Source organism: Diachasma alloeum, unplaced genomic scaffold (genome assembly GCF_001412515.2).
Source record: "Diachasma alloeum isolate Michigan unplaced genomic scaffold, Dall2.0 Dall_scaffold_78908, whole genome shotgun sequence".
NCBI classification, from domain to species: domain Eukaryota; kingdom Metazoa; phylum Arthropoda; class Insecta; order Hymenoptera; family Braconidae; genus Diachasma; species Diachasma alloeum.
In genome coordinates this window covers 4,192,403-4,220,309 of record NW_021683643.1, presented here as the reverse complement: position 1 = coordinate 4,220,309, position 27,907 = coordinate 4,192,403, and the positions used below count along the sequence as shown (strand labels likewise).

General features: G+C 36.0%; 2 protein-coding genes across 2 annotated transcripts in view; both read right to left on the bottom strand.

Annotated features, from left to right (window-relative positions):
• Window positions 1–7,511: 7,511 nt before the first annotated feature.
• Window positions 7,512–14,051, bottom strand: LOC107047827 (4-coumarate--CoA ligase 1; the record flags this gene model as incomplete). The annotated part of the gene is made up of 4 exons (XM_015270679.2): window positions 7,512–7,923; window positions 10,974–11,494; window positions 12,845–12,991; window positions 13,693–14,051. Coding segments are annotated over 4 exons (1,356 nt in total), but the record flags the coding sequence as incomplete, so codon positions are not given.
• LOC107047826 (FERM, ARHGEF and pleckstrin domain-containing protein 1) overlaps window positions 13,963–27,907 on the bottom strand; it is a 55,632-nt gene continuing 41,687 nt past the window's right edge. The window contains exon 21 of the mRNA XM_015270677.2: window positions 13,963–14,418. Within this exon, the coding sequence (XP_015126163.1) occupies window positions 14,376–14,418 (43 nt within the window). The 3' untranslated portion in view covers window positions 13,963–14,375. The remainder of the gene's footprint in view (window positions 14,419–27,907) is intronic.

The following is a 27,907-nucleotide window of genomic DNA, read 5'->3' as shown; positions in this document are numbered from 1 at the left end:
TTGCATTCGAAATTAAATCATACTTAATTGGCTGATTCAGATATGGAAAAATTCCTAGAAACAGCTAGTTGGAAAATCCGGTTGGATTTCTATTGGAAAATTATACAGATGGAAACATAAAAATTATATTTAAAAAATCGCCAGAATCTTTTGCATAGAAGAATCAAAATCTGTTAATTTTTTATATTAAATATTTTTTAATTCAATTTTTCCAATCAAATCAACACAACAGTTGCGGAATTTTCATGGAAAGTGGCGGAAAAGTAATAGGAAGTGGGATAGAATTTTCTAGCGAATGCGCTTATTAAACGTGGAAGTTTTGTGAATTTATCGAGGAGCTACTCACCCCATAATTCATTGACACCATGATTTCGAAATGAAATCGATTTCGGGTGATAAAACGATTTCGGTGATTTCGAACGTCACTGGAGGTGATTTCAGGATTTCGAATGATTTCATCAATTTGAAAACAGTGATTTCAGAAAAATAAAGTTAATGAATGATAGAGGTGGGACAAAACGGGTTGCATCAAATTATGAAAATGAAAACTGGCAATATCAACTGGAAAATAATAACGAATTTGTTTGATTTCACTCCGCCAATCTTGAGCTAGTGACAGGTGACTAGTGAGTTGAGCTAGTGACTACTATGGCAGTGAGTATGGCATTCTATTATCATTATTGGCAGGCGTGTCAATTTCAAAATCACGACTTACTTGCCCAGTTCGCACTACGCCAGGGCGCCACGGATTTTGGTGATTTCGTTGATTTCAGACGATGCCAGGTGATTTCGGAGATAATTTCGAAAATGATTTCAGAGAGCTGAAATCACTTGATTTCACTAAGTGTGCTGTGGGGAGTGAGTGCCTCCTCGGAATTTATTGGAAAAAACTCAACAGAATGAAGTATCACACAAAAAAACGAAATCCATAGATTTTTTCCATGAGACATTCTTTTATTTGATTTTTCTATTTGGGAAAACATCAGGAAAAATAGTGGAATCTCTAATAAATTCGATAGAATTTAAACAGCAATGGAATTCCCTGACTAATGCGTTGGGCTTTTCTTTTGAAATTTTTCAAACGTGTTTCCCTGATAGCCCTCGTTAGTTAGATCACTCGATAATCAATAATTATGATGAACATTAATTCTACATGAAGAGAGAAATACATGGCAGTCCCCTGTGAGCTCCTCCAAAAATCGTTTGCTAACCATTAGACATGGGACCAAACAGGTGTCCCCAAAAAATTCAGATGGTCCACCCAAAAATTAAAATGTGCCGCTCTAATATAGTCCTCGCCAAAAAAGAATGATCGTGGCTGGGTACCCCCACACTCTCGAAATTAGCTCCGACTCAACGTCCCCCACTACTTAGATCCAAGATCATTCTTTCCTGGCGCCGACGATATTTGAAGATCTTAGGCTTTTTTCGTGAGATTTCTTCAAAAATTAGAGTGATATCTTCGAACATTTTGGTGACTACTGTTTGGACCCATCAGTTGGTGAGGAGCTCAACAATTTTTGCTATAATTTAGTCTTCATACATGCACCTACGAAGGTTTAACACTCCTCACGGAGAGAAAAATTCAATAAAAATTACCAGGAAAATAATGCTTCCCTTCGGAAGCAAAAAACGTAAAAATTATGTTTCGAAACGTAATCCGCGAGAAATTTTACGGAACGGAACGTAGAAATAGCTCACCAGCTTCATAAAAATTGTTGAACGTTCAAGAATTTTTTATTTTGGAGGCATAATAAGTCGGCAGGGAAAAATTACGTGACAATTTCGTACTTTGTTCGGTGATGAACCTGAAAATTCACTGAACGTTTCAGATTTCTTCTCTTCCATTCCTATAAAAATTGCCGGAAAACGATTCCCCATTCCGAATTACGTAAATTGTTCCGTAATTTTTACTGAATATTTCTCTCCGTGCTCTATTGAAATGATTAAATTATTTACATGAATGGATAAAACGTGCAATCTAGAGTTCGTCCGTATGACTCAACTATCCTTCGGTTTTTCTCCCTCATCTGTTAATAATTTATACCCACTCACCTCGTTTCATTGAATGAAAAAACCGTAAATAGCATTACCACACTATCACGCTAACCTGGCATTTCTTCATTCGAAATTCCCCTCGAACCCAGTGTGCAACCGCAGGGATTCCCCGCTTACCAAACTGGTTTTTCAAACTTTCAAGATCAACTCTTTAACCCTGGAATTATTGCCCATTAGTTGGGTTTTTTCAGGTTCTCAGATTCGAAGTATCACACGCGCATTAATATTACCCGTTATTATTCTTCAAAGATCGTAATGAATGGCAATATGATGGGAAAACTGAAGGAAAAAAAATATAAATTTATCATTGAGTATATTATTAGACTCGAGTAATTTTTATTCAGCCTAGTGTTGCTTTTTTTCTCCTACTCATTGTTCGTAATTAAAGTTGCTCCATTCGCCTGAAGGAAGAAGGTGAGATCATTGTTGTTGATTGTAACATTGCCTCAACCCCGTTAGTAGTACGTCAAAGTCTAAGTGATTTTTCAAAAGCAAGTTCCCACAGACCTGGCAGCAATGATATATCAATCTGGCTTCATAAAACAAAATAGATCCAATTACGACAAAAATTTATCTTCAGTGTTTGATTGTTTCGTAACTATACCAACGATATCCTCGCTCAAAAAAAACTCAGGCGATTATTGATAAGACCAGAAAAATGATCACACATAATTTGACCCGTAAACATTGAAGTTTTTTTCTCCATGGCACTTGTCGCACAAACATATTGTTGGGTTTATTGACTGAAATTGAAGATCTTTCTTAAGATTACGTAAATGGGGAAGTACAAAAAAAACTTCCATCCGTCGATGTTTTTTGCCACTTCATAATTCTATTTATTTTCTAAGTCGTTCTGCAAGGTTACAACACAATGAAATATTGATTTATAGATTTCGAGAAGGATGCCTAATTAAAATATCGAACGGAAATGTATTCACAATTTCTTACTTTCATGCATTCGGAATGATCGTAAAATATACTTAGAATGCAAAAAATTATGTAAAATTGAAAATTATACTTCCATGTGTAATTGCCTATTCGTTGACTGATTGCTTTTCTCCTTTTTTCTACTTGTTTACCAATACATGCGAATACCCAAGTATTACGTATATTGCTATAAAAATGAACAACTTATTGCTCATTCATTATGTCATTCATATCCTTAATTCAAGTCTTCAAGTAATTTCATCCGCAGTCTTGTTGGTCTTGAATCCATGATATTATGTTTGAATAACTACTCAATTTTATTAATATAATGATCAACATTCTTCGTGAAATAGTAATTAAAGGTAGGGCTGCCCACGATACCGAGACGATACCACGTCCAAAATTCCCACAATTAAAAAAGCGCTTTTTTTACACATAAAATGCAACTACATTCTTTTTTTTTCTTTTTTTTATTAAATACTTCTATTTTTTTAGCGCATATTTAATACTTACAATAAATACAGTATGCTACTAAATGAAGCAAAAAAAAATGGAAAAATACAATAATGGAAACATAAAAAAACCAAAATACAATGATTAAACTCGAGTCACTGAGTGACCAATGTTTATTATAATTAGACATATACTGAACGTTAATTTTTTTTAAGCCTGTTTTTTGCTTCCGAAGGGAAGCATTGTTTTTGGTCGATTTTTCGATTTTCTAATTTTGATTGCAAATGGTCCAAGACATCATGAAACGTGAAGAAATGATGTTTTTAAGGTCATGTCTGTATGTGTGTATGTGCAAATTCGCGTTTTTCGGGTTTTATTTTTAGAAAATTAAACATAAATACGCTGAAATTCGGAGCTAAAAATCTGAAATTTTGTGTCATGATAGCCATCAATGAGCCCCATTATGGTGCTTCATTTCAGCTCGATCGGTCCAGTAGTTCTCGAGATATAACCACTTGTTTCTATTTTGTTTTTGATCTATATTTCGCCAACCACTGCACCGATTTCAACTTTTTTTTTTCAAAATATTCGTCTCAATGCCTTCTATCTAAGCCACTCATAGCATATATATTACTCATACAGAGTTTAGAGATATAGCCGTTTATTCGTTTTTACACCGAAAACCTTGTACGCACAATAACTCAATAAAAAAAGAGATAGCGACTTGAAATTTTGTACGCTGCTAGCATTTGTGATATAGACGGTTCGTATTTCAGATGGGGAAAATCGTACGGACATTTGAACATTTGAACCAAGTTAGGTTGTATCAGTAATTTCGACCTTTCGGACACCTCTATTTCGCTAAAAATATAGAGATTTAGTTCAAGTTCATGTTGTTTGCGAGTGAAAGTTTTATGGTTGTGTAATCTGGTAAGTAGTATATAAATTATTTTCCTGTAATGCAATGTCACTTACTGAAAAACTCTATCATCGTGGTGTGGAATCATATGAAGAGGACGAGAGAGAAACATTGATTTCGACTGAGGTGTTTTGTAAATAGCTCCGATGAAGAGAGTACTTTAATAAAATTCATAAAATGTTCGTAATTGAATTTTCTAGGTTCACCAATTGAACGTCCGTCTGTTTTAATGGAAAATAGTCCTTTTCTCAAGTGAGAAATCTTACAGATTTACCTCCAGACTTGATTAAACTGACTGACGATTGGAGAGACTGATTAAACTTACTTTGCGGTTAGAATAATATTCGTGTAGAGATTGAATTGTATTTTTGTCGTAGAATTTGACTTGCAAGATTTTTTTTTAGTTTCCATGTCGTCCAATCGACAAAATGCCACTAGTTATAGCTGTCTCCTTGAATAAGCTTGAATGAGTGCAATGCTATTGCTATACTTGTTAAATTATTCAGGAGTAACCAGTATTAATATGGGATTTTCTCACCAAACAAAACGAAAAACTTACTCTTGGGTTATTTCTTTTCTGTAACATTATCAATTGGACAGGGATATTTTAGGTGCATTTCCGTTCCCTTATTAGTAGCTTATTGTGAATACTGTAATAGTTTATTCCAGTTTAAAAACAACTTGTTTCAATGTAAATTCATGTAAATATTTGTAAATATTTGTAAATACCTTAGTAAACTTGAATAAAAACATGGTTAAAAAAAAATACCACGTCCAAAATTTTCGAGACGATACCAAGACGATGCTCGCGTAAACAAGAGTTGTAATCTATGGGTTTTAAGGGCAGGGTTGACAGATAGAGAAAGTCAACTAATGCAAGAAGGAAAGTCGCCAGAAGTCGTCAATTGGAGGACGAGAATTCACCGCATAAATCTCCAGTGGCAGCTCTCGGTTGACATTTTGAAAAATCTTAAAGGTGAATCTTGCATGGGTCAAACAGTCATACCTGCAAGAGTTGTACCTCGCGAGGGTCAAATCGCAAGGAACATACATCATAAGGTTACGCCGAGTGGGCGTCAAACATCACAAGGATCTTAACTCGCAAGGGTTAAACAGTAGAAGCCAACATGATAATTGTGAGGGTCAAACGACCAGAAGGGTGAACCGGGAGAGGCAGAGAGGACAATCCACAGGGTCAAATTTGAGGGGAAGAGAGGACAATCACGAGAGTCGACCGATTGCAAAAAAGTCAAACAAAGAAACCTAATTCTTTTGATAGATTTATGATCCTCCCTGGGTCTCCCCGCTGGCCCTCGTGCTCGTTTGACCCTAAAAATTCTCCTGACTCTATTACTCGACTCTTGTGATAGTTTGACCCCTTCGAGGCCCGAGACTTTTGTGAGGTATGATTCTTGTGACGTTTCATCTTCCCGATCTTAAACTGAGAGATAAAATTTTGCTTTTCTCTCAATTGAACGAGACTAACAAGACGAGACTAAACTTCAGTTTTCGCAACTCCGGCGAGATCGACACGAAGTTGAAACCATACTGCAGCGCGACAGAGATGATACCAAGAATTTTGAATTTTAATGAGACCAAGATGAGACCTTTCCATATCCCGACTCGTCTCATCTCGTGCACAGCCCTATTTACTAGTGATGAATTATCGATTTTAGCCGGTCATATTTTGAAAATTTCTAATTTCCTCTTTTTTTAGTGACGAGAGTTCTATTCTATTCCTTTGATTGGCTATATCCCTTCTCTTATTAAAGTAGAGGGCAAGTGCCGATAATGATGAGAGTTGCTTGATTTCTGTTCAAATCTGTGAAGATATGAACCGAATTTTCATTGATGTGAACACTTCTATTTTCGTCGCCGAGCGGGCAGGGAGGCTGGAGGAAAAAGGCCTGAGCGGTCGTTATGTAATGGCGTCATCTATCGGAATTCTGGAACATTCTCGATTTTTTTAGAAAATTTTAGATTGTTTCCATTCACTATAAAGTTATTTTGAATTTTGAATGTTTTTTAGAAAATGCGAGAAAATTCTCGTTTTTTGAAAATAAATTACAATGTTGAGAGATCTTTATCGCTGGTCGGTAATATCCCGACAGCTGGTTATTATTGCACAAAGTAGATAAAATTTGTGAATCCGTCTTTCAGGAAAAATCATCATCTCATATAGAGGAAAATTTATCAACAAATATTTTGTCCCTAAGTTACAAGATTGTTATCATATCATTATTATTGTTTCATTTAAGGGTTCATTTCTTGTCCGTGAATATTAGACAGCCGAAACGAGAAACTACTATCCCCTGTTTCGCATAAAACAAAGATTTTTCGGGAGAAAAATACGTATGGGAGTATCGAATAACGAAGGAGTACACGTATGAAAAAATCGTATAGAAGTTTTCTGTACGGATTGTGTATAGAATTTTTATAGGATTTCCGTATATGATATTCGGATATTTCTATATGAATATTTTCTATACGAATTATTTCTATAAATAAATTTTTGCATAAATTTTTGTTTTCATACGAAAGATGTCTAAACAGTCCAGAGAAAAACGTAGAGAAATGTCGCAACTCCATACGAAATGTTTCTATACATGTGGCAGTAGGTCGTATAGGATCAAACCTATAGAAATCGTATAGAAATAATTTGTATAAAAAATATCCGTATAAAAATATTCGAATATCATATACGAAAGTCCTATAGAAATTCTATACGCAATGCGTATAGAAAATTTCTATACGATGTTTTCATACATGTAGTGCTAGAAATGACATTTCTTGCGTGTACAGTGAATGCAGTTTTTTTTCAACTACTAAATCTATTTTTGCGACAAAAATTTTTCATCCCGACGCACTCTCTGCATGTTTGGCACAAAAAAATCCTTTTTTGATAATGTTCAAAAAACTATTTTCTTGGCACAAGTAACACTTGTTTGAGAACTTTGTCGTTTCTCTCTCTGTGTAGTTAGCCCGCACGAAGTGCACGTCCTGCTTAATCAAGATAAATTGAACCTATGGATGTCGTTTGGCAACCTAAACTCAGTAAACTCGCCCTAAACTCAATCAGCCCGTTATAACACGTCCAGGTTATTAGGTATGCAAAACGACTAAACCATTGCTATCGATCAAAAATTGTTCTACATTTCTCTTGCAAACAAAGTTTTTCGTTTATTCAAGCTCTTACATGTGCCAACATAAAATACAGTTCATGAATAGATGAATTCACTATTTCAGCTGTCGAAGTTTTTTCTTGAGAATCTTGCCAGCGGTACTTTTTGGTATTTGATCGATGAATTGGACTTGGTCAATGTGTTTGTACTTGGCAAGACGTTCAGCAACGTAATTTTTTATTTCTTCCTCTGTAGTTTTGGCATTCGCCTTTAACACGATGAATGCCTTTGGTGCTTCACCAAATTTTTCATGGGGTATTCCAATTACCGCGACATCCGCGACGCTATCGTGACCATAAATGACGTTCTCAAGTTCAGCTGGAGCCACCTGGTAGCCCTTGACTTTGATGAGTTCCTTCACACGTTCAGTTACAAATAATTCCCCTACACAAGAGTAATTAAAATGCGGAATAATTTAATTTTATAATTTCATTGCAATGTATTTTTCGTCATACAAGATTAGTCCGCGCACTTTGCGCGCGTACGGCGTACTCCATAAGGCTTAATGTATGTCAGTTGTAGTGAATAGTATTATACTAGATTTCTGATGAAGTGATGATAGCATACATTGAAGATATTACGATAATACTATATCATATTATATTCTAAACTATATTATATATACTATGTATAATATACAACATATAATAGAGTACTATATGTATTATAAAATATAATATACATAAAAAAATTAAATAGTAAACTGAGAATAACAATAACATACATTGTGTATACGGCTATTGTTATTTTCGGGGCTCAGATCATGAGGAACCCATCTACCCTCCTTTTGAATTTTGCCAAGTTGATGTAGGCGATGAGAAATGTATTGTTGAGTCACTCTGAGTTGTAGTGCAAGCTCTGTTTGGCTTTGAGCAGAATTTTCAGCCAAGAGTTGTTCGAGTTATTCATCGCCGAATTTTTGCGGTTGACCCGGCCGTTCTCGATCCGAAAGATCGAAATCTCCGACTCTAAACCTCTGGTACCACTTTTTACACGTTTTGTGGTACAGCGTTTTTTCCAAGAGTTTTTTCCAATATATACCTATATATTACATATTTTCTCGATACATGATTAAAGTCATTTTAAGGTACTTCCGCAGTAAGTTTTGAGGGCATAGGGTGGGGATGAACATCAAAGGTTCCGACACTCCGCTGCATCGTACGAAAAAAAAAATATGAAAATGAAAAATGTTCATGGGTAAATAGAAACCCTTTCAATTCCCTTCATTTGAGTTTTTTATGTTGAATTAATGGGTGAAAAATGATTTTTACCCTTGGAAATTATTTATATTATTTTATTTATTAATTAAGATTTTCGTAATACGTTTGGCAATAGCGCGTTTTTGTCCGTGGAGTTGGCACACTTGTCTCGCGGTATATCCAATACCATACTGTGGAATCTCTACAGTATAATGCTTGGCGGCAATAGAAGGTTATGTTGCTGAGGTTATGTTGTTCGTGTGCTGTCAAAATATTTTGTTCGATTTGACTTTGATTTGATCAAAAACATTTGTGAAACAAAAGATGGAAAATTCTGAGAATGATTCGCGAGTGAGGTATAAAGGAAGATTCATCAAAGCAAAAATAAAAAAACAAAAAATTGCTGTCCAAACTGCGGGAAAAGCCAATAAAGGAGGTGGGTTAGCAAACCTGAGGTCGAGCTCAACACATCTGGACCATCTGAAGCACCCGAATTAGCAAAATGTGACAATCGCATTGTGAACCTAACTCTGTTGGGTAATGAGCTCCAATGTGCTTTGGCTTTACGCAACGCCCCCCCCCCCCACTAGCGCTCTAACCTTCTCCCAACGTTGCCGTGCTTCACCACCATTTTTCCATAACCCCAGCACTATTTCATACGTTTTTTGATATTTCTCAATAATTGCGTGGTAAAACATAAAAAAAAGTGTCGATTTATATTCATGGATAATATACGATGTGATTTTGCCAGCGTTCAAGCGTCTAGCATATTGTCGATGATTTTTTAAAATTAGTTGAAAAGTGGGTGCCATTTGACCCTGTACAAATTGACTTATTTTAATAATTTTTTAACAAAAATCTGGGTGGTTGGTTGTTATGGGACTCGCAGGATATATTTCTACCTATCACGAGAATATATCCGCAAAGTTTCAAATCTGTAGCATATTGTCATTTATTCCCATTAACTTACTGTGGAAGTACCTTAAGGTGTTTTCACCAAATTTTCGCAATTTTAAGAAGAAAAAATTGAAAAAAAATAGATCCTGGATGGAACCCAACATATATAACGGCTCAAAATTTTCGTTTTCATTATAAGAATTACTGAAAAAAAAATTAAAATAATCGACCGTGACGTAATTGGCAAAATTCAAGTTTTTAAACTTTTTTTTTCCAAAAATCCGTCATTTCGAGCATCTAAAGATTGGAAAAAATTAAAAAAAAAACATTCTAATAGGTGGTGAAAAATGGAAAATTTTGCCCCCTAATAAATCGAAATCGGATGGGTAAAACTCGAGTTATTGTAAAAAAACTGAACAATTTGAAAAAAATCATATTTCCGAACTGAGCTGTCAAAAAAATCTGAAAAAATTTGAGAGATAGTTTTTTAAGGCTCCTAATCGTAGAAAAAATCGCCATCAATTTTCAAAACGGTGAGGGTTAGCCGTTGACTCATTTGGCATGGAATACCTCATATAAATAAACACGTGAGACCCACGTGTTTTGAATTTATTTATTCCCATCAATAAATAACCTTCCTAAAAAAATTGTTCATCAACTCTGAGTGTTGATTGAACGATTGTGTAGGGAAATTCATAAGAATTCATAAGAGTATTTTGTGAAAAAAATTATTGCCCGTTGGTTATACTCAATGCTAACGATCTTTTCAAATTTGCGCATCACTGGTTAAGTTAAGTTAATTCATTCATCTTCCCCATAGCAATGATAATCAAAAGGGATAGAAAAATTATTTTTTTCCTCTCCTGTTTACATTGTCTTTCTATCCTCCCATCACCGTTTACCGGAAAATCCGTAATGGTTCGTATACGATTTCGAATTCGATTTGGAATTCACCGCTGGCGTATTAATACGTACCGACCCTTCTGCGCATGCTCTGACGGCGAAGGGGAACAACTTGAACATAGCCGCCCAAAGGTAAAGAAATTTCAGTTGGACTATACCAACATACAAAATATTGAAATATTAAGTTTTTGAACGCAATTATAAACCGCGAAATATAGGGGCACCTTATTAATTTGTACACCTAATACCATTATGTATACATAATGTATTATAATATAGTATAGTATAGAATATAATATAGTATTATCGTAATGTCTTTAATGTATGCTATCATTTAAGAAAAATCTAATGACACAATACGCCGAATAAATTGGCTCCAAAAAATGTTACACCGGATTTTTTATTAAAGGATTATTTCTGAACTTCAATGAGTACCTTTGTCATTGATATACCCCAAGTCTCCTGTTTTGAACCACTCTCCCTCCATACAATCCTCAGTGGCCTTCGTATTCTTGTAATATCCCTTCATCACCTGTGGCCCTTTGACCACAATCTCTCCAGTTTCGTCGATCCCCAAGTTCATTCCGGTGTTCTCATTATTTCTTCCAACTATTCGAATACGAGTATTCACACTTATCAAACCAACAGATTGGCAATCCGAATATTTCGATTTCGTTATCATCGGTGAAGTCTCGGTCAATCCGTAAGCCTGGGTAAATTGGCAGTTTGTACTCATTTTCGACTGGAATTTTGTGATCAATTCTAATCCAAGTGGGGCTGCTCCACTCATAACGCACTTGACCCTCTCCATGTGTTTTTTGCTGAATCTGGAGTCATTTGCTATGAGTTGGACAACCGGAGGAGCTAAGTGCAATTCTGTGACTTCGTTATTCTCAAGGACATCTAGTAAATTGTTTGATGTGAATTCAGGCATTAAAATAAGTTTGCCACCACAACTAGAAAGGGAAATGATAACTATTAGAATGAATGACCTAAAGAGAAATTCGATCTGAAGGTCTTATTGAAATGGATTTTTATTATACTGGAAGACCCCCATGCTATCGCTTGGTGTATGTCAAACGCTGTTCGCAGACTATAAAGAAAAATTTGCTTGGTCACTCGGCCGGAAAAACTTTTCTGACTCACGAGTGTCATTGCAGTCCTTGGTTTCGCCTTGGTCTACACCCCTAACACTCGCCCAGAGAATTTTTCCCGGCCTTGGGGCTAAATATATATTTTCATCACACTGTGCGAAAAAGTAATTTTTTATTAACGTCTCGTTTAATGTTTAAAACGTCACGTTTCCACACATTGTGATGAAAAATATAGTTCGATACTCATGGGAAAAGTGTTTTTTGACTCGTGGAAGGTTTATAACACGAGCAGAAGGCGAGGCCAAAATAGTACGTTTCGTCATTAGGCTTAAAAAAAATTAAAAAGTTTTTTTAAGTCGTATGTCGAATGATATTTTTTGTCATAACCGCTGTAAGCAGCGATTTACGAACGCGTAGCGTTCGCACAGCGCTGCGTTACGGCCGGAATGACGAAAAACACTTTTCCACACTCATATCGACATATACTATTTTGACACTACTGCTACGTTCACCTCGTGCTGAAAAGTGTCTTTTCCTTTACTCAGAAACGAAAAGTAAACGAAAAATCTTTTCGTGTACTTGTAAATGAAAAAGACACAGTTCGGGCACTCGCCGAACGTAACATTTGTGTCAAAAAATATGGTTCTACACATGTGAGACGGAATTTTCACGAGTGTGAAGTTGGCGGCCCAAGGCGAAGCCGAGGATCCAAAAATTCATAAATCCCGAACAGTTGACGGAATCGAAAAATTTATTGGATGTGATAGGGGAGGGTGGGGCAAAACGGCCCCCCTTCAATTGTCAATAACTTGTGAATGACATTGTGAAAATTTCCAGTTTCAACTTCATTTTGAAGATAATTTTTCATTCTTCAAAACGAGCTCTAACTCATCCCAATCGGATTATTGAATCGGAAAATATTGACGATTGAAGGGGGGCCGTTTTGCCCCATCCTCCCCTATATATAGTTAAAATGCATGATTGAAATAATCCCCCTACTAATTGGAGACCACGAGGTTCCCCATTTCATGAGTTGGCATGGAACGTCCTATATAATAATCTTTATAAGATGCTATATAACACAAATATAATCTCCATAAATATTACGTCGCTGCATTCTTCAATCTCTATCACTTTTGGACTATATTGTTTTGGGCCTTATCACGATTTCCTATTGCAATTTTTTATGGTAGAGAGCTATTGTACATTCACCTGAGGAAACTGTAAAGAGAGGCGACCAAACCGTAGATATGATAAAGAGGTAGAAACGTAGGTAAGATTTCTTGGAATTCACCAACAGCTGGTTCTGAAAAAGTATAACTTGGTTCCGCTAGTTGCGTTAAATTAGCAACAAGGTTCCTACAACAACATTTCAGTAATAATAAAACTTCCTTAATAGGTACATGTAAATTTTTCTGGAGGGGCTGGTCACTTAGGAAATCACTCGACTACTCGATTGGAAATCAAGAAAGAAATCACTGCAAATCAAACGATTCCCATGTCCGGTAACGATTTGTAATTATTTCTGGAAATCATCGAAAATCAGCAGAAATCATCAAGAAGTCAGGTGATTTCAGAAATAATTAGATATCATCGGTGAAAGTGAAACCCAAATTTTTTATACGAGCTCACTCATACGGTTCCGTCTGACCCTCATGACCTTCTTATGCACATGTCACTTGATTCTTGCTATCACATCTACAAGACCCTTCTAAAGTCTTTGCTTCTCATCATCATCCATATGTGATTATCGGTAGATGCACCACTTTGGTTCCGAAATTATGATTTTTCGAGTGATTTCTTGAAATCAAGAAATCCTCAGAATCCACTAGAAATCATGGAAATGAAAAAAATCAAAAGAAATCTTGATTTCAAAAAGGAAAGAAATCATGAAAATGAAAAAAATCAAAAGAAATCATGATTTCTAGTTCTTATTGAGAAATCACAGAAATTATTCAAGAAATCACAAGAAATCATCCCATTCTGGAAATCCCTGAGCCGCCGGATTGAGGAGTAACCAGCCCCTCCATTTTCCTATATCTATACAGTGTTCTATGTACCTGTGTGTGAGTTCCACGCCTTTAGGCAGCCCAGTGGTTCCACTGGAGTAAGGTAGGAGTATTGTATCATTTTTATCATCAATTCCAGTTGGCTCCCCCGTCTTTTCAAACTCCTCAATTCCATCAGCCACTAGATCCCTGAAATTTATCGTACCTGCGGGAAGTGGCTCACTGCCGCATGGAATAAGAATTGCTGGCAGGCGAATCTGATGTTGCTCTTTTATACTTGTTGCAATTAATGAATATTTCTCCTGAGTTGTGATTACTGCAGAAGCGTGACAATTTTCAATTTGATAGCTACATTCCCAGACTGTATATGCTGGATTTAATAATGTTACCTGAAATTGATAAGAGTAAATCAATCAATCAATCAATCAATCAAAAATAAATATGAAAACTATCAATCGAACAGAAAGATGGATGAAACAGAAAAATGAATAGTGATACGTATTTCATAGGAAATAGTCTAGATCTCTTGATTCGTAGTGATTTTGTGGTGAATTTCTCTTCTCTATAAAAATCCCGCGAAGAAAAACTCAGTAATATCACCTTAACGCCAGCTTCACTCGCTCCCAACATAATAATAACAAACTCAGGAATATTCGGAAGCCAAACTGCCAAAGTGTCTCCAGGTCTCAAATTATTCCGTCTTAAAGAAGTTGCGAATCTCCCACACAGTCTTCTCAACTCCCCATACGAGTAAGATCTGTGAGATGCTGCGCACACCTAGAAATACAAAATGTCTAGTTCGGGTCGCACAATTTTTGAATTTCCGTAAAAAAACATACAGAAAAAAAAATCAGAAACCGGTCGCTCGTTTCGCTCGCTCCCGGGTTGGTGTGCGACCGGTAGGAGTTGGCTGAAGTGGGTGTGACCCATTATGGATCGAACCAATAACTTCCCAACCGATCCCGTTTTTCTCAGTTTATTATTTTGAAAAAATGCAAACGTTGTGTTTTTTCGTTTTTAGCTCATATAAAAGCACTATCTTCAACTACTCAAAAAAAAAAAAAATTGCAGGCGGCTGTATCTTCGGTGTTACCCCTACTTATCACGGGTACATTTGATTACGGAATAAATGATCACAAATTTGAGGACAAGTCACCACAAATCCTTCTATCACAAGCTGTTTTGATCAGCTGTTTTGAACACTATTCTGATCACTATCGCGGCAAGCATCGACTACCACCGCGATAGTGATAAAAAAAAAGTGTAGCTTTCGTCTCAAGCGTCGACTACCACCGCATTAGAGATGAGCATCATAATCACAGTATTTCTTCCGCTTCCTTGATGAAATGAGACTGCCAGCATTAAATTGCTCCCAAATCACTTCAGACGACGCTTGCTCGACTTTCAAAAACATTGATAAATCTGCCCAACTGCTCATGATTTCTACCAACACGTTGATGAAAAGCATTATGCCAACCTTCCATCATATTATTGGTCCTGGGCTCATCATTGACGACTGCATAGTGATCAAAACAGTGTTCAAAATAGCTGATCAAAACAGCTTGTGATAGAAGAATTTGTGGTGACTTGTCCATGTGATCAGTTGTCCTGTGATCATTTGCCCTGTGATCAATTGTCGTGATCAGTTGCCCTGTGATCAATAGAGGTGCAATCGTATTTTCGATAAAGCTGTAGTTGTACGTAGAAACATCCATGGTCTTTACTACTTTCTCGAATTTTCAGGAAACTCCTTGAATTCTCTCGAATTTTCAGGAAACTCGTTGAAGTCTCGAATTTTCTAGAAAATCCTTGAATTTCCTCGAAATTTCTAGAAACTCCTTGAATTTTTCCGAAATTTCAAGAAATTTCTCGAATTATCTCGAAATGTCGAGAATTTTCTAGACTTCCGATAAATGGCGCTGCACATAAGGACCGTTTCCCAAAATGACCCCCCCCCCATATTGAAACCATAGACGTATCCACGTTAGCAAAGTCTTCTTATTACGCGTAATGCGTTTTTTTTTCATGATTTATTTGACGGATCGTAAAATGGATGCTTAACTTTGTTCTTCGGAGCCCAACGAATATTGAAAAACTGTGATGTAAGGGCGATTTTACAGATAAAAACATGAAGTAAAATGGATTGGGGTCATCTTTTTTTCCCAGTTCTTAACATATCCCATCATTTATCAAAAGTCGCTGAATGGATCCGTATCTCCATCGAAGACTTTCAAATCTCACCGACGTCTCCCCTTAATAATCGTACAGTAGGATTTCAGAGCAAGGATTTAATTTTTTTAATTTGAAAACATTTTTTTTCATTCGATCACAAATAGCAAAAAACCGACAGCAAAAGATGCTCGCGACCTTCTTATTTCCGTTATGTTATCGAAGAAAATGAATTTCCGAACAAAAAATGCATGAATCAGAATTATGAAGACCTTTGGATTGATGACAAACCAAAATTATCCGAAAGATGTAATTTTGTTTAAAAAAATGTAATTACACCTGAGCTGTATAGGGTATACCCCACGTGAGTGTTTACGGATCTTTTTTTTTACGTGAGAAACGACAGTTTAATGAAAAAGAATGCACGCAGAAAACGCAACGTATGCAGAATGCGACCTTATGCGTATTTCACAACCATATACGCAACATTCCAGCTATTTGCAATTATAATAGTGACGCACGCATGCGGTCAAATGATCAGAGTTTGAACAGACGAGACGGCGGCAAGATTTGATGTTTTAAAGACATCCAAGTGATTCAAACATTTTCTTTGAAAACATTTTTTTTATAGTTCATAGAGTTGACCAGAAACTCTTTCTTAAACACATTACGAATTTTAGTTTCCAACCACTCTGTGAAGAGAACAATTGAAAAAAAATACAATTCCATACATTGTGTCCAAGAGCGATAGGCCCACTCTTAACGATACCTTAAAAATTTAAAGCCTTAAGGAACTTCCGTAGTAAATTTTGGGCCTATGGAGTGGAGGAACATATCAAAGGTTCCAACACTCCGCTGCGTTCTTTGAAAAAAAATAATGAAATGACGAAAAGTTCATAGATTGAAATTTCGTCGGTTAGGTTTCTTTACACTTATTATTCATGATTAATCAATTCCAAATGATTTTTATTCCAAAATATTATTTATCCGAATTTTTTAACAAATAAAAATTTTCATGAGAAATTTGACAATCACGCATTTTTGTTCGACGCAGTTGGTATTATTCTTGTCTCCCGATAAAATCCTATACTGTACTATAGAATCTATAGTATATGCTTTGGCTGAGTTCACACGATGGCCTCCGTCGCGCGCACTCTAACATCCCTCAACGTTGCCATGTTCAGCCATCAGTTTACTCGAACGTAACTAAAATCCCAAACTATGCCATACATTTTCAATAATTATAAATAATCCCTGTGGTGACGGCTGATGAAATTGTGGGGATATGTTCCTGAAATATATACGGTTCTATTCGTGAAACGTTTGGATTTTTATTCCATTGTCGATTTTTTTTTTGTGATTTTTGAAAAAGTGGTGCCATAAGACTCTGTGTTAATGACACATTTTTCATATTTTCTCCTCAACAATCTACGTGGTTCAACGTTTTGGGACTTCTGGAGGATATTTGTAATCACTCAAAGAATATATTCTCAAAATTTCAGCGTTGCAGTTCATTTCGTTCTACTCCCATATACTTGCTGCGGAAGTTCCTTAAGGACGAAAAGGCTGTAATGGACGCAGACCAATGGTGGCCAGCCCCCTCCAAAAAAAAAAACGAAAGGCTTACAGAGATCATGACGCGAAAATCGAGAGAATCGTTAATCGCAAAAATGCATTGGACGATATTGAAAACTATCTGCGTGGAATCGCTCAATGCATCTTAATATAAAATGGAAAACAGGCTTTGACAAAAAAGCACGGAAAATCCTTAAAGAAAAAATACAACTATTAATACTAAATTATTGATCTCATATAATTGTTAATAGAAAAAAAAATTGAATCTTTGTATGATATTAATCATTAATGTATTAGGTCAGTGGTTAAATTGAGTTGCATCACATTGTCTGTTGAAAAGCAAAGAGTAAAAAAAATGAAAATAAAAAAAATTTCAGCTAATTCCCAAAAATATAGTAATTTTACAAAACTAGTTGATATATTGTAGTTGAAAATTTCAGTTCAAATGTCGTAGTTGGAATGTCGCCTAGTTGAAAAGACGTGCCACCATTCTGAAGGTTCGAATGATGCCCTATATTACATAGAAAATAAAGCATCTAGCGCTATGTTACCGACGTAAATAATAGGTCTGATCTATTCAACCGTTGCACCTCCACCGAGTTCATTTTGCACTAGTCTAGTTGAAATTCGCGACGTAAGAAGACTTCTTATCAGTATAAATTTGGTTATGAGATATTTCGATACATACTAGTGCAGTTTTGTTCCACCACTTATCAACATCCTTCCAAATAAATTGATGCACATAGATTCCTGAGGGAATCTCGACATCTCCAAAAGGGCCCATAAAAACATTCTGTTGATCAACAATAGATCTCACGGCATTTAAAGCTGCTTTGACGTTCGAATCTTTTTGAAAATTACTAAAGTAATTTTTGCACTGTAATCGGCATAACTCGGAATCACTTTGCCGCAACAATTGGTTGATTATAGTTTTTTTAGCTGTAGACCATGGTAATCGATAAACAATCGGAAGTCGCAGCATTGTCAACTTTGTTGTAATTTGTTAACGTGATAGATGAATAATGACGGACAATCGCGACAGCCGTATGAACTGTAATCTGCAGATTCTATGTGACTAATATCATTGGCGGGGAAATATGAAGCTACGACTATACGATTGTCATTACGACAGTCTACATTAAGATTAGCATAAACATTAGTCTCCCCAAACATTAGCCGCGGTTTCGAAGAGTGGGGGCATGTAGACGAGTGGGGACGGAGTGCAGGCTTACGGTCAGACGGATTCTCATCTCTGAGAACCAAAGGCACTCTTTTCTCAGGCCGTCAGTCTGAGACTGACAACCTACGGCTCATGTATATTGAGGTATATCCCTAGAAAACACGTTTTTATTAAGATTGTCCCCATGAGTCAATAATTTATGAGAATGCAATAAATTAAGTCATTTAGAATTTTTTCCGGAAATCCACAGTGACTAACTTTTGGGTGCTATTGTCTTCGGACATACCTTAAGGTATTTGAAGATGTTTAGCCAAAATCGCAAGTATTAAAAAAAATTAGTTTTTTTTTCAACTGCTTTATCTTGATTGAAATTTCAATCCACCAACCCACGTTCATTACTTAGAAATGGAATGGGCAAAATGCACTAAAGGCATGCGCTACCATGCGCTTATATGGGATAGAATATTGCAAATATTTTGCACGGGTACCCCAAATTTTTTTCTAGCCATTCGATCCAGTATAATTTTGCACATTACCCCCTACTTTTATTTCTATTTTTAGAAATCTTCTAGTAGGTGAATTGTAAATTTCAACATAAATCCCATAAGAGCCCGTGTATAAGAGAAAATTTGTTCATTTACCTCTGGCGAGTCTATTGCGATTAATTTTTTTTCATCACGCTGTGACGAAAAGTGAACTTTTCGGCACGCTCCGCGTGCCTAAAAGTCCAATTTCCGCGACATTGTGATGAAAAATATTGTTCGTAACTCGTGAAAAAATGTTTTTTAGCTAGTGGGATTATATCACGAGCCGAAGGCTCGTGATATAAACCTCCCACTCGCCAAAAAACACTTTTTTGCACTCGTTACGAAATATACTATTTTAACATCAAAAAAGTTAGTTTCATACATTCTTCTATCAGCCGAAAAAGTTATAGAATTTTCCTTGAGTATAAAAAAATTAGATTTGCTGATGACAATGGCTAAACATCCTGAATTATCTTGTAAATTGTGTAGTACAGCTAGTTTTTTTTCAAGTCCCTTCTTCGGATACCATTCGGCACTCTATCCAACCCTATGCATGCGGCTGTGGATTCTACACTGTACCGCTTCGAATTCCTATAGAACATAGGAGTACCAGAGGAAACCACAGGAAACCCATACCGGTACAGGCGGTTACTCTATTAGCAACCCCCCGATCGCTGGAGCCTCACGTTGAAAAGTTCGGTTCCACTTGGGATTCAACTTGCAATCTTTCGCACACTAGACTTGCGTCTAGCCTACTCACTCAATTTTTTTTTGTTTAACCAAGTTTTTATTCAAATATAAAACAGTCAAACAGTATTGTATTTACAATATTTACAAACCTTAAAAACTAATATAAAAAAAAAGTCCTATGAACAATATTTTATAGAATGTGTAAATTTTAACCGGAAGAGGCTCTCGAGTTTATTAAATATTTTTAAATTAATTATGGTAGTTTTGGTAACATAGTATTTTTCTTTGAGATTGATGCGTTATTTTTTGCAATCGGTATCTGTTGATTTTTGGAGCACAAAAAAAGTCTTTTTTGTTTGCTTAGGTGTAATAAAAAAAGGTACAGCAGTATTTGCAGAGGGATAAATCTGTCGTGAATTGGTAAACTAGGATAAGTGCAAAAAAACAAATTTTACAGGAGAGCTGAAAAACTGTTGCTGCCTTTGTGAATAGGGTTTCGAGGGTATTGGCGCTACATTTTTCCCTTTTTATTGGGTCTTTTTTTTAGGTACCAGTATCACACATGCAGGATGCAATTTGAGTAAAAATTCTGCACTTATCCTTAGTGACTAGATTTTCGGGAAAGATAAGTCAACTTATCTTTTTCGATGACTCAATCAACTGGATATATGTTGACTTATCTCCTGGTGCACTAAGTAACGATGATAGTCAATTGACCGATTCTTTGAACAAAACGCAAAAGAAGTTCATTGTATTCTTATGACCCTATGGAACAGAAGTAAACAATATGTCCCCAAATACATGGATCATGTTTATTCTATTTCTCCATGTTTCATCTCGAACTGTGGTCTTGGTTGGACGATGAAAACTACTCAAGGGCTTATTTTTTAAACAAAAAAATTCAGTTTGTGGGGGAACTCGGTGGGGGCAAAATGGGGTTTTCTTGAGCTTACACGATTCAATGGCGGCAAAGTGATTTATGCGGGAACATGTACGATTGACTGGGGGCAAAATGGATATGTCCTGAACTTATACGATACAATAGGGAAAAAATCGGTATTTCCTGAACTTACATTATTTAATAGGGGTAACGTGGGTATTTCGAGAATTCGTACGATTGAATGAGGGCAAAATGGGTGTTTCGAGAACTTGCACAGTTGAATGGGGGCAATGTGGGTATTTTGTGAAGTTCTAATATTTCATAGAGGCAAAATGGGTATTTCCAGAATTTATACGATTGGAAAGGGGCAAAATGGGTATTTTTTAGACTTGTGAGATTTAATAGGGGCGAAATAGATATTTCTTGAGCTTGTACGATCGAATAGGAGCAAAATGGGTCTTTCGGCAACTTGTAGGATTGAATAGGAGCAAAATGGGTATTTGGAAAAATTGTAGGATTGAATGGGAGTAAAATGGCTCTTTCCTGAACATGCATCATTGAATCGGGACAAAATTGATATTTTGGGACTTTACACCTTATTTAGGGGGAGAGGGGGACCCAAGTTAAACTTGGAAATCTGCAATGGATGAAAATAGCTATTGAACGGCTCTTGATATATGATGGGCCATCATTAATGGCACACCTGAAAAACTAGAAAGAAATCGGCCCCAACCCGTTCTGCCTCATACGTTAAGCGGAAACCTCAAACGGAAACCAAATACACGAAAAAGAAGGGCCTCGTTCAATGTATGGAGACAAATGGGTTGGGCCCGATTTGTTCTCCATTTCTCAGGTGTGGCATCATATACCAAAAGTCATTTAATTAAGGGCCACAAAGAGAAAATTGAATTTCACGAGGGTTCCAAGGGGAAAATTAAATTTCACGAGGGTCATGAGGGGAACATTATATTTCACGAGGAGCAAACGTCACGAGGCTCACGAGGGCCACACTGACGGAGAAAATAATTTTCTCCTTCATTGCAGATTTCTTGTCTTTGTCCCTATCAAGGAGGGGGGGGGGGCAAGTAAAACTTGAAAGTCTGCGACGAATGCAAATAACTATAATACGTAAAAAATGTATAAAATATAGTATACAGTTTTTTACATGTTAGAAATTTTGAGGGCACCCAGCAGGATCAAAGGTCACGAGGCTTACGAAGGCCAGGAGGAAAAATAGTATATTTCGATACGAGTGGGACGAGGCGTTTGAAATTTAATTTTCCCCTCGTGAGTCTCGTGACGTTTGATACAGTGAAAATTAATTTTCCCCTCGTGGCCCTCGTGAGAGTCGTGAGCTTCGTGAGCTTCGTGATGTTTGGCCCTCGTGAAATTTAATTTTCCCCTCGTGGCCCTCATGAGCCTGGTGATGTTTGATTCTCATGAAATTCAATTTTCGCCTTGTGGGCTTCGTGAGCCTCATGACATTTGATCTTCGTGAATTTAATGTTCCCCTTGCGAGCCTTGTGACGTTTCATTCTCGTGAAACTCAATTTTTCCCTTGTGGCCCTCGTAAACCTCGTGACATTTGTTCCTCGTGAAATATAATGTTCCTTGACCCTTGTGAAATTTAATTTTCCCCTTGGAACCCTCGTGAAATTCAATGTTCTCCTTATGGCCCTTGTGAGCCTCGTGACGTTTGACCCTCAAGAAATTAAATTTTACCCACGTGGCTCTCGTGACAATTGACCCTCAAGAAATTAAATTTTTCCCTTGTAGCCCTCGTAAGCCTCGAGACGTTTGACGTAAGTCCATTATTTTCACTCTTATAATTGTAAAAATTGATGTCAAATAGATGGTATAATACGTGACGTATAAAACGTATTTTACTTTACGTTTTATACATCTAAAAAAAAGTGACGTAAAATACATGGTATAATACGTGTAAAATACTAGGTATTTTACTTGACGTATTTTACGTGCCCAACCCTGAGGAGAATATGGCTACTAGCCGGATAGCTTAGTTTTGAGAGCACGTGATTCATAAAAGAATAATTTTATAACTCGAGAGGCAGTCATGTTCATAAATTGACACAATTATTCAAAATAATTATCATATAATTTTTGCCCTCTATGCGAAAGTACAAATTCAAGAAATACCCATTTTCTTCCAATTGATTCGTATGAGTTCAGAAAATACCCATTCTGCCCCCATTGAATCATATAAGGTTAATAACTACCGATTAAGACCCTATTGAATCGTACAAGTTCCCGAAAACTCCATTTTGCCCCCATTCAATCGTACAAGTTTCCGAAATACCTATTTTACCCCCACTCAATCCTACAAGTTCCCGAAATACCCATTTTGCCCCGCATACACCCTTTTAATATGGTGGACTTACGGCGTTCAAATATCCAGTACTCTTGCCTTTTAACTATTTTGTTTCGATATATTTGTTTGTGTTCAATTCCATAATTTTTAAAAACTAGAAAATTGCATTGTTTCTATAATTTTTTTTTTCCAATAAAACCGAAACTGTTTGAAATTTATCATTCAACCAGATTTAAGGGCCGTCTTCACAAGGGTCACGTGACCCAAGTCACCTTTACTAATTACAGCCAACATAATTCCCTGATTTTCATGAAAGCCAATTTCTGACATACGGGAGTCATGACTACAGGTCGGAAATTGGGTTTTATTAAAATGAAGGAATTGTTTTGGCTGTAAATAGTAAAAGTGAATTTGTTCACGTGACCCCTTGAAAGACGACCCTTAAAATTCAAACACTGGGGTTTTATAAATCCAAACACTCGGGTGTAAAATCGAAAAATTAGATAAGGGTCTGAACAAAGAAACCGGAATGAGAGTAAAAATTAAGGTTCGCTGGAATTGGGTGAAAGGGTCAAAGGAAGGGTTACGAGGGTTAGGTGCGGAAACCAGACATGAGGGTCACCAATGTACCAGAAAGATAAGTCAACTTATCCTTTTCCCATCGGTTCCACTTCGGAAGATAAGTCAATATATCTTCCAACAAGTTAATGCACTGCACTTATCTTTCGCACTTTTTCTTCATACTGGGGTCAATTTTTGTTTTTTCGCTAAATCCCTTCATGGGTAGTAGCAGACCATTGTTGGGAAGCGATTTGGCCAAAAAACGCACTTTCGAAAAAAATGCACTTATCCTAGTTTACCAATTCACGACAGACATTTTTTCATGAAATCTCTTGAAGTTTACTTCGAGTTAATCTTGAAGGACAATACAAATTATTTTTGCATATACTTTTTATCTCTTCAATGCAGGAATATTCTCGAACATTTATTATCATAAATAGGTCTGCATGAATAATTTTTTTCGTAACTGATTCGTATGGATCGAGGTGCAAGTTTTTATCACTTTATTTTATCTTGTTTACCTACATCTTCCATTGAAGGCTTTTCTTTCTCCTCATTTTATTTCACGAATTATTGCATCTATTTTCGTTGAATAAACCGATGCACTACAAGTCTTTCTTACACTTTGAGCATCGATTTTTTTTTATCTGAAAGATTTCCCTTTCTTATGCTTTTTCGCTTCTGAATAAAAGCTTTCACGGATGAAAAAATTTAATAGAAAAACCTAGAATTGCAACCCTGGAATGGCGTGATCATGTTCTTTTTTATCGTGAGAATTATTAACAGGATCTATCAAAATATGTAATTGACCAAAAGAGAAAAAAAAACAATTGAAAATAATAACGGAGGTTGATACCGAAAGCGATGAGAAAACTCAAAATTTTTGAATTCAGTACAAAAAAGCATTAAATAGTATTTTTCATCACACTAGCCGTAAAACGTCGTTTACGGACATTGTGAAGAAAAATGATGTGCGTCACTTGGTCGAAAACAACTTTTCTGACTCGTGTGATTGCAGTCCTCGGTTTTAATGGAAAATAGTTTTTCGCGGCCTTATGACGAAAATAGCCATTTCCGGGCTGCTACGATGGGGTTTTTATTCGTATGGCGTTGGCGTCCGGGTCGAATATGGGAATAACTAGAGAAAATCGCGGACCCGATCGATTTTGCCTCGTATAACCACGAAAAACTTCATTTTTTCCTTTTTTTATCTTCAAAATGCTCCTTGCGCCGCAGTTTGTATACAATTTTACCTTTTTTTAAATGTTCGTTACACTGCAAAGAATAATGTTGAGCATCCGTTTTCCTTATTTAGTCGCGATAGATCATGAGTAAATGAATTTTGAATTTCATAAATTTTTCGTGTCACCAGCGTAGGACTAAAAATTCATTGTTTTTAGTAGTTGAACATTGGAATCACACGTAATCTAATTTTTATGAACAAAAAAATGACAGGTTGAAGCAAAAAATCCGGAAATGCGAAACATTTATGAAATTCCGAATAAAACTTGGTAACAATTGTTTTTTTTTTTTCATTTTTTTCGATTAAACCAATGTATACACGATAATTCTGTAAAAAATTGAGATAGGAAGTTGAAATTCGGTACCATTTTGTCTTGGGACTTTTAGTGAATATTAAAAAGGGGTAAATTTGAACTATTTGATACATTATTGGGCTAACAGATTTCACTATTTACAGCAATTACGAAAGCTCACAGCCGAAAATGAACGATTGAAAGTCCAAAAGTGGATACCTGCGCGTCGTATCCAAACTCACCAATTCTACTAAGTGAAGGATCTATAATAAAACGGAGATGGCCAAAATATGTCTCACGTTTATTTTTTCAGAATTTTTTCAAGTTTTCTATCTTCTATTCTCTATAATAAGAAGGAAACCAATAAGAATATTTCTTAATGTTCGCTGAAATTGTTCGATATTCTGTTCGAAATGTTGCGCAAAAATTGGTATCAATTATTCAATGTCCATCCTCCTGATTAATGTTTATATGAACAGTTTTAGAATTAAGAATTGTATTATATTGGCCATGAGACCGATGAATCGTTTCATGCATCTATGGTGCTCATATACGTGAGGAGGGCGCATTCGATCTCGTATAATGAAAAGGAAAATAAAAAACAAAACAGAAACCAACAGCATGTGCATTTAAAAAAACAATCAGTATAGTACATTTCGCCATTAGGCCGAAAAAACACTTTTCTGGCCAATATGAGTTTGCAGTCATATAAACTAGAAACGTTTTTTTCGTCCGTGTGGCGAATAATCTTTTTTGTCATAATGTCCATGAAACGCTGCCTTACGGCTGCAATTACAAAAAAAAATTGCGTTATTATACGTTTTTGTTCATTAATTCATTGGCCCCTACCTCTTTCTATTTCTCATTTTTTTTCAAGGAAATCCTAGTAAGTCATTCATAAACATTATCTTGAATGTGTCTAGATCATGAATAAAATTTTAATTGCTGAAATGGAACATAAAAAATCAATTTTTCAGTTTATTGGATATCTATTTATCTTGCTAATGAGTAATTCTAGGGGGAAATATCAAGAAGAATTTTTTTCTTTGTAGAGATATACTTTAAAATATCTCTTGACATTCAATTCCCAGATTAATCAACAATTCATAAAAATGTATAGATTTGAATGATTAAAATTAAAAATTGTTGTCTTTTCTCAATGTTGAAGTATTTTTATTTTATTTTACGACCTTTTAGTTTCTTATATATCCATATCAATGAATATCAGCTACCAATACGGCGGTGGATTCTACACTGTAACGCATTCGCACTCCAATACAACATCCACTGTCAGTAAAACCGCGTTCTACAGAATATGACTGTGATTAGATAGCATTTAGCAACCCTATTTCATATTAATTTTGAGAAACCTCGCTTCGCTCGGTTAAATCGCGGTTTTCGGGCCCAGTGACATAAAATATTGTATGTCACACGGCGATAAAAGTATTATCTGGCGAATGTGGCTTTATAATCCGAGCTGAAGGCTTTCTTCGCTTGATGACATTATCTACTATAATGGAGTTTTCGTTTTCAATCGAATTGCATTGAGTTGATCAGAGAAAATCGTCATGATTTTCTCATTTTTCCGAACTCCTCGGCCTCATAGAGCAAAATGAGCCAGACTTCGGGAGCAACTCGTTTTTCGAACGGTAATCGACAGAGGTATAGTTCTCGCCAAGAAAGAATGATGATGGCCTTGAGTGGTGGGGGAAATTGAGTCGAAGCTAAATTTGAAAGAGTGGGGGTAGCCAGCCAGCATGATTCTTTGGTGGCGAGGATTATAGCATCAATAGCTCGTGCATTTCCCCTATATTATCGACCAGTCGGCAATGTAGAAAAAATACTGAAATTATCGATGACCCATTTAACCTCATGTGTAAGCAGCAACTTCAAAAATCATTTTATTGTTGCGCTGCTTCTCAAAGGGGTTTCTCAGATTTTGCAAACGGTGTCTAAATGGATTCAATAATGTGTGAAAAAATCTTCATAAAATTGGCTGCATTTTTTGAATATCCTACTCCTCGGCCGATTATACTTAAGGGGTAACAGAATGGCACTAATTTTCCAAATGTTTGAACAAATTTCCTGTCGAAAGTTATTGATATTTTAAAAAATCGAAGCACATTAATCTCCAAGAGACGATTGTGAAGATCAATATGGTGTGGGTTTGAAAAATATTATCAACTTTGATCAGGAAATTTGTTTGAAAATTTCCAGGAAACATTGGCCTTCTGTTACCCCTGAAATGTAGGTAATACTGTAAAAAATGGATTCAAATAGGATCCCATCATTATGAATATCCTATATAAAAAGGGGATGTCACACGTTTATTCCTAAATATCTGAAAGAGAAATTGCATACATGATGATGATGATACTGATTTTTATAATATTGATCTTACTGATCGTGCTGATGATGTTGGTGTTGGTGATCGCCAATGAAGTATGTATTGATTCTCAATTGAAGTTTTCTTGAATTTCGACAAATTTTTCAAGGACTCTTAATAGAAGTTTCGATAGATTTCTATGGAAAATCCTTCGCTTTCTAATGCAACTTTTTATAGCTTTTAACATATCTCCCATTGATTCTCGATGGACATTTCCATTTCTTTGTAATAAAAAGATCGTGGATTTTCAATAGAAGTTTTCATCGGTTTCCACGGATTTCTCCTTAGTAATACCATAGAAATTTGTATACGTGGAAGAACGTATTAATTCCAATCAACTTAAATAATAACGTGATGGATTATATAAAATCTATCAAATTGTAAGGCGCAGCTTCGATCTCGTACTAAGAAAAAACGACACTTCTTATTTCCTT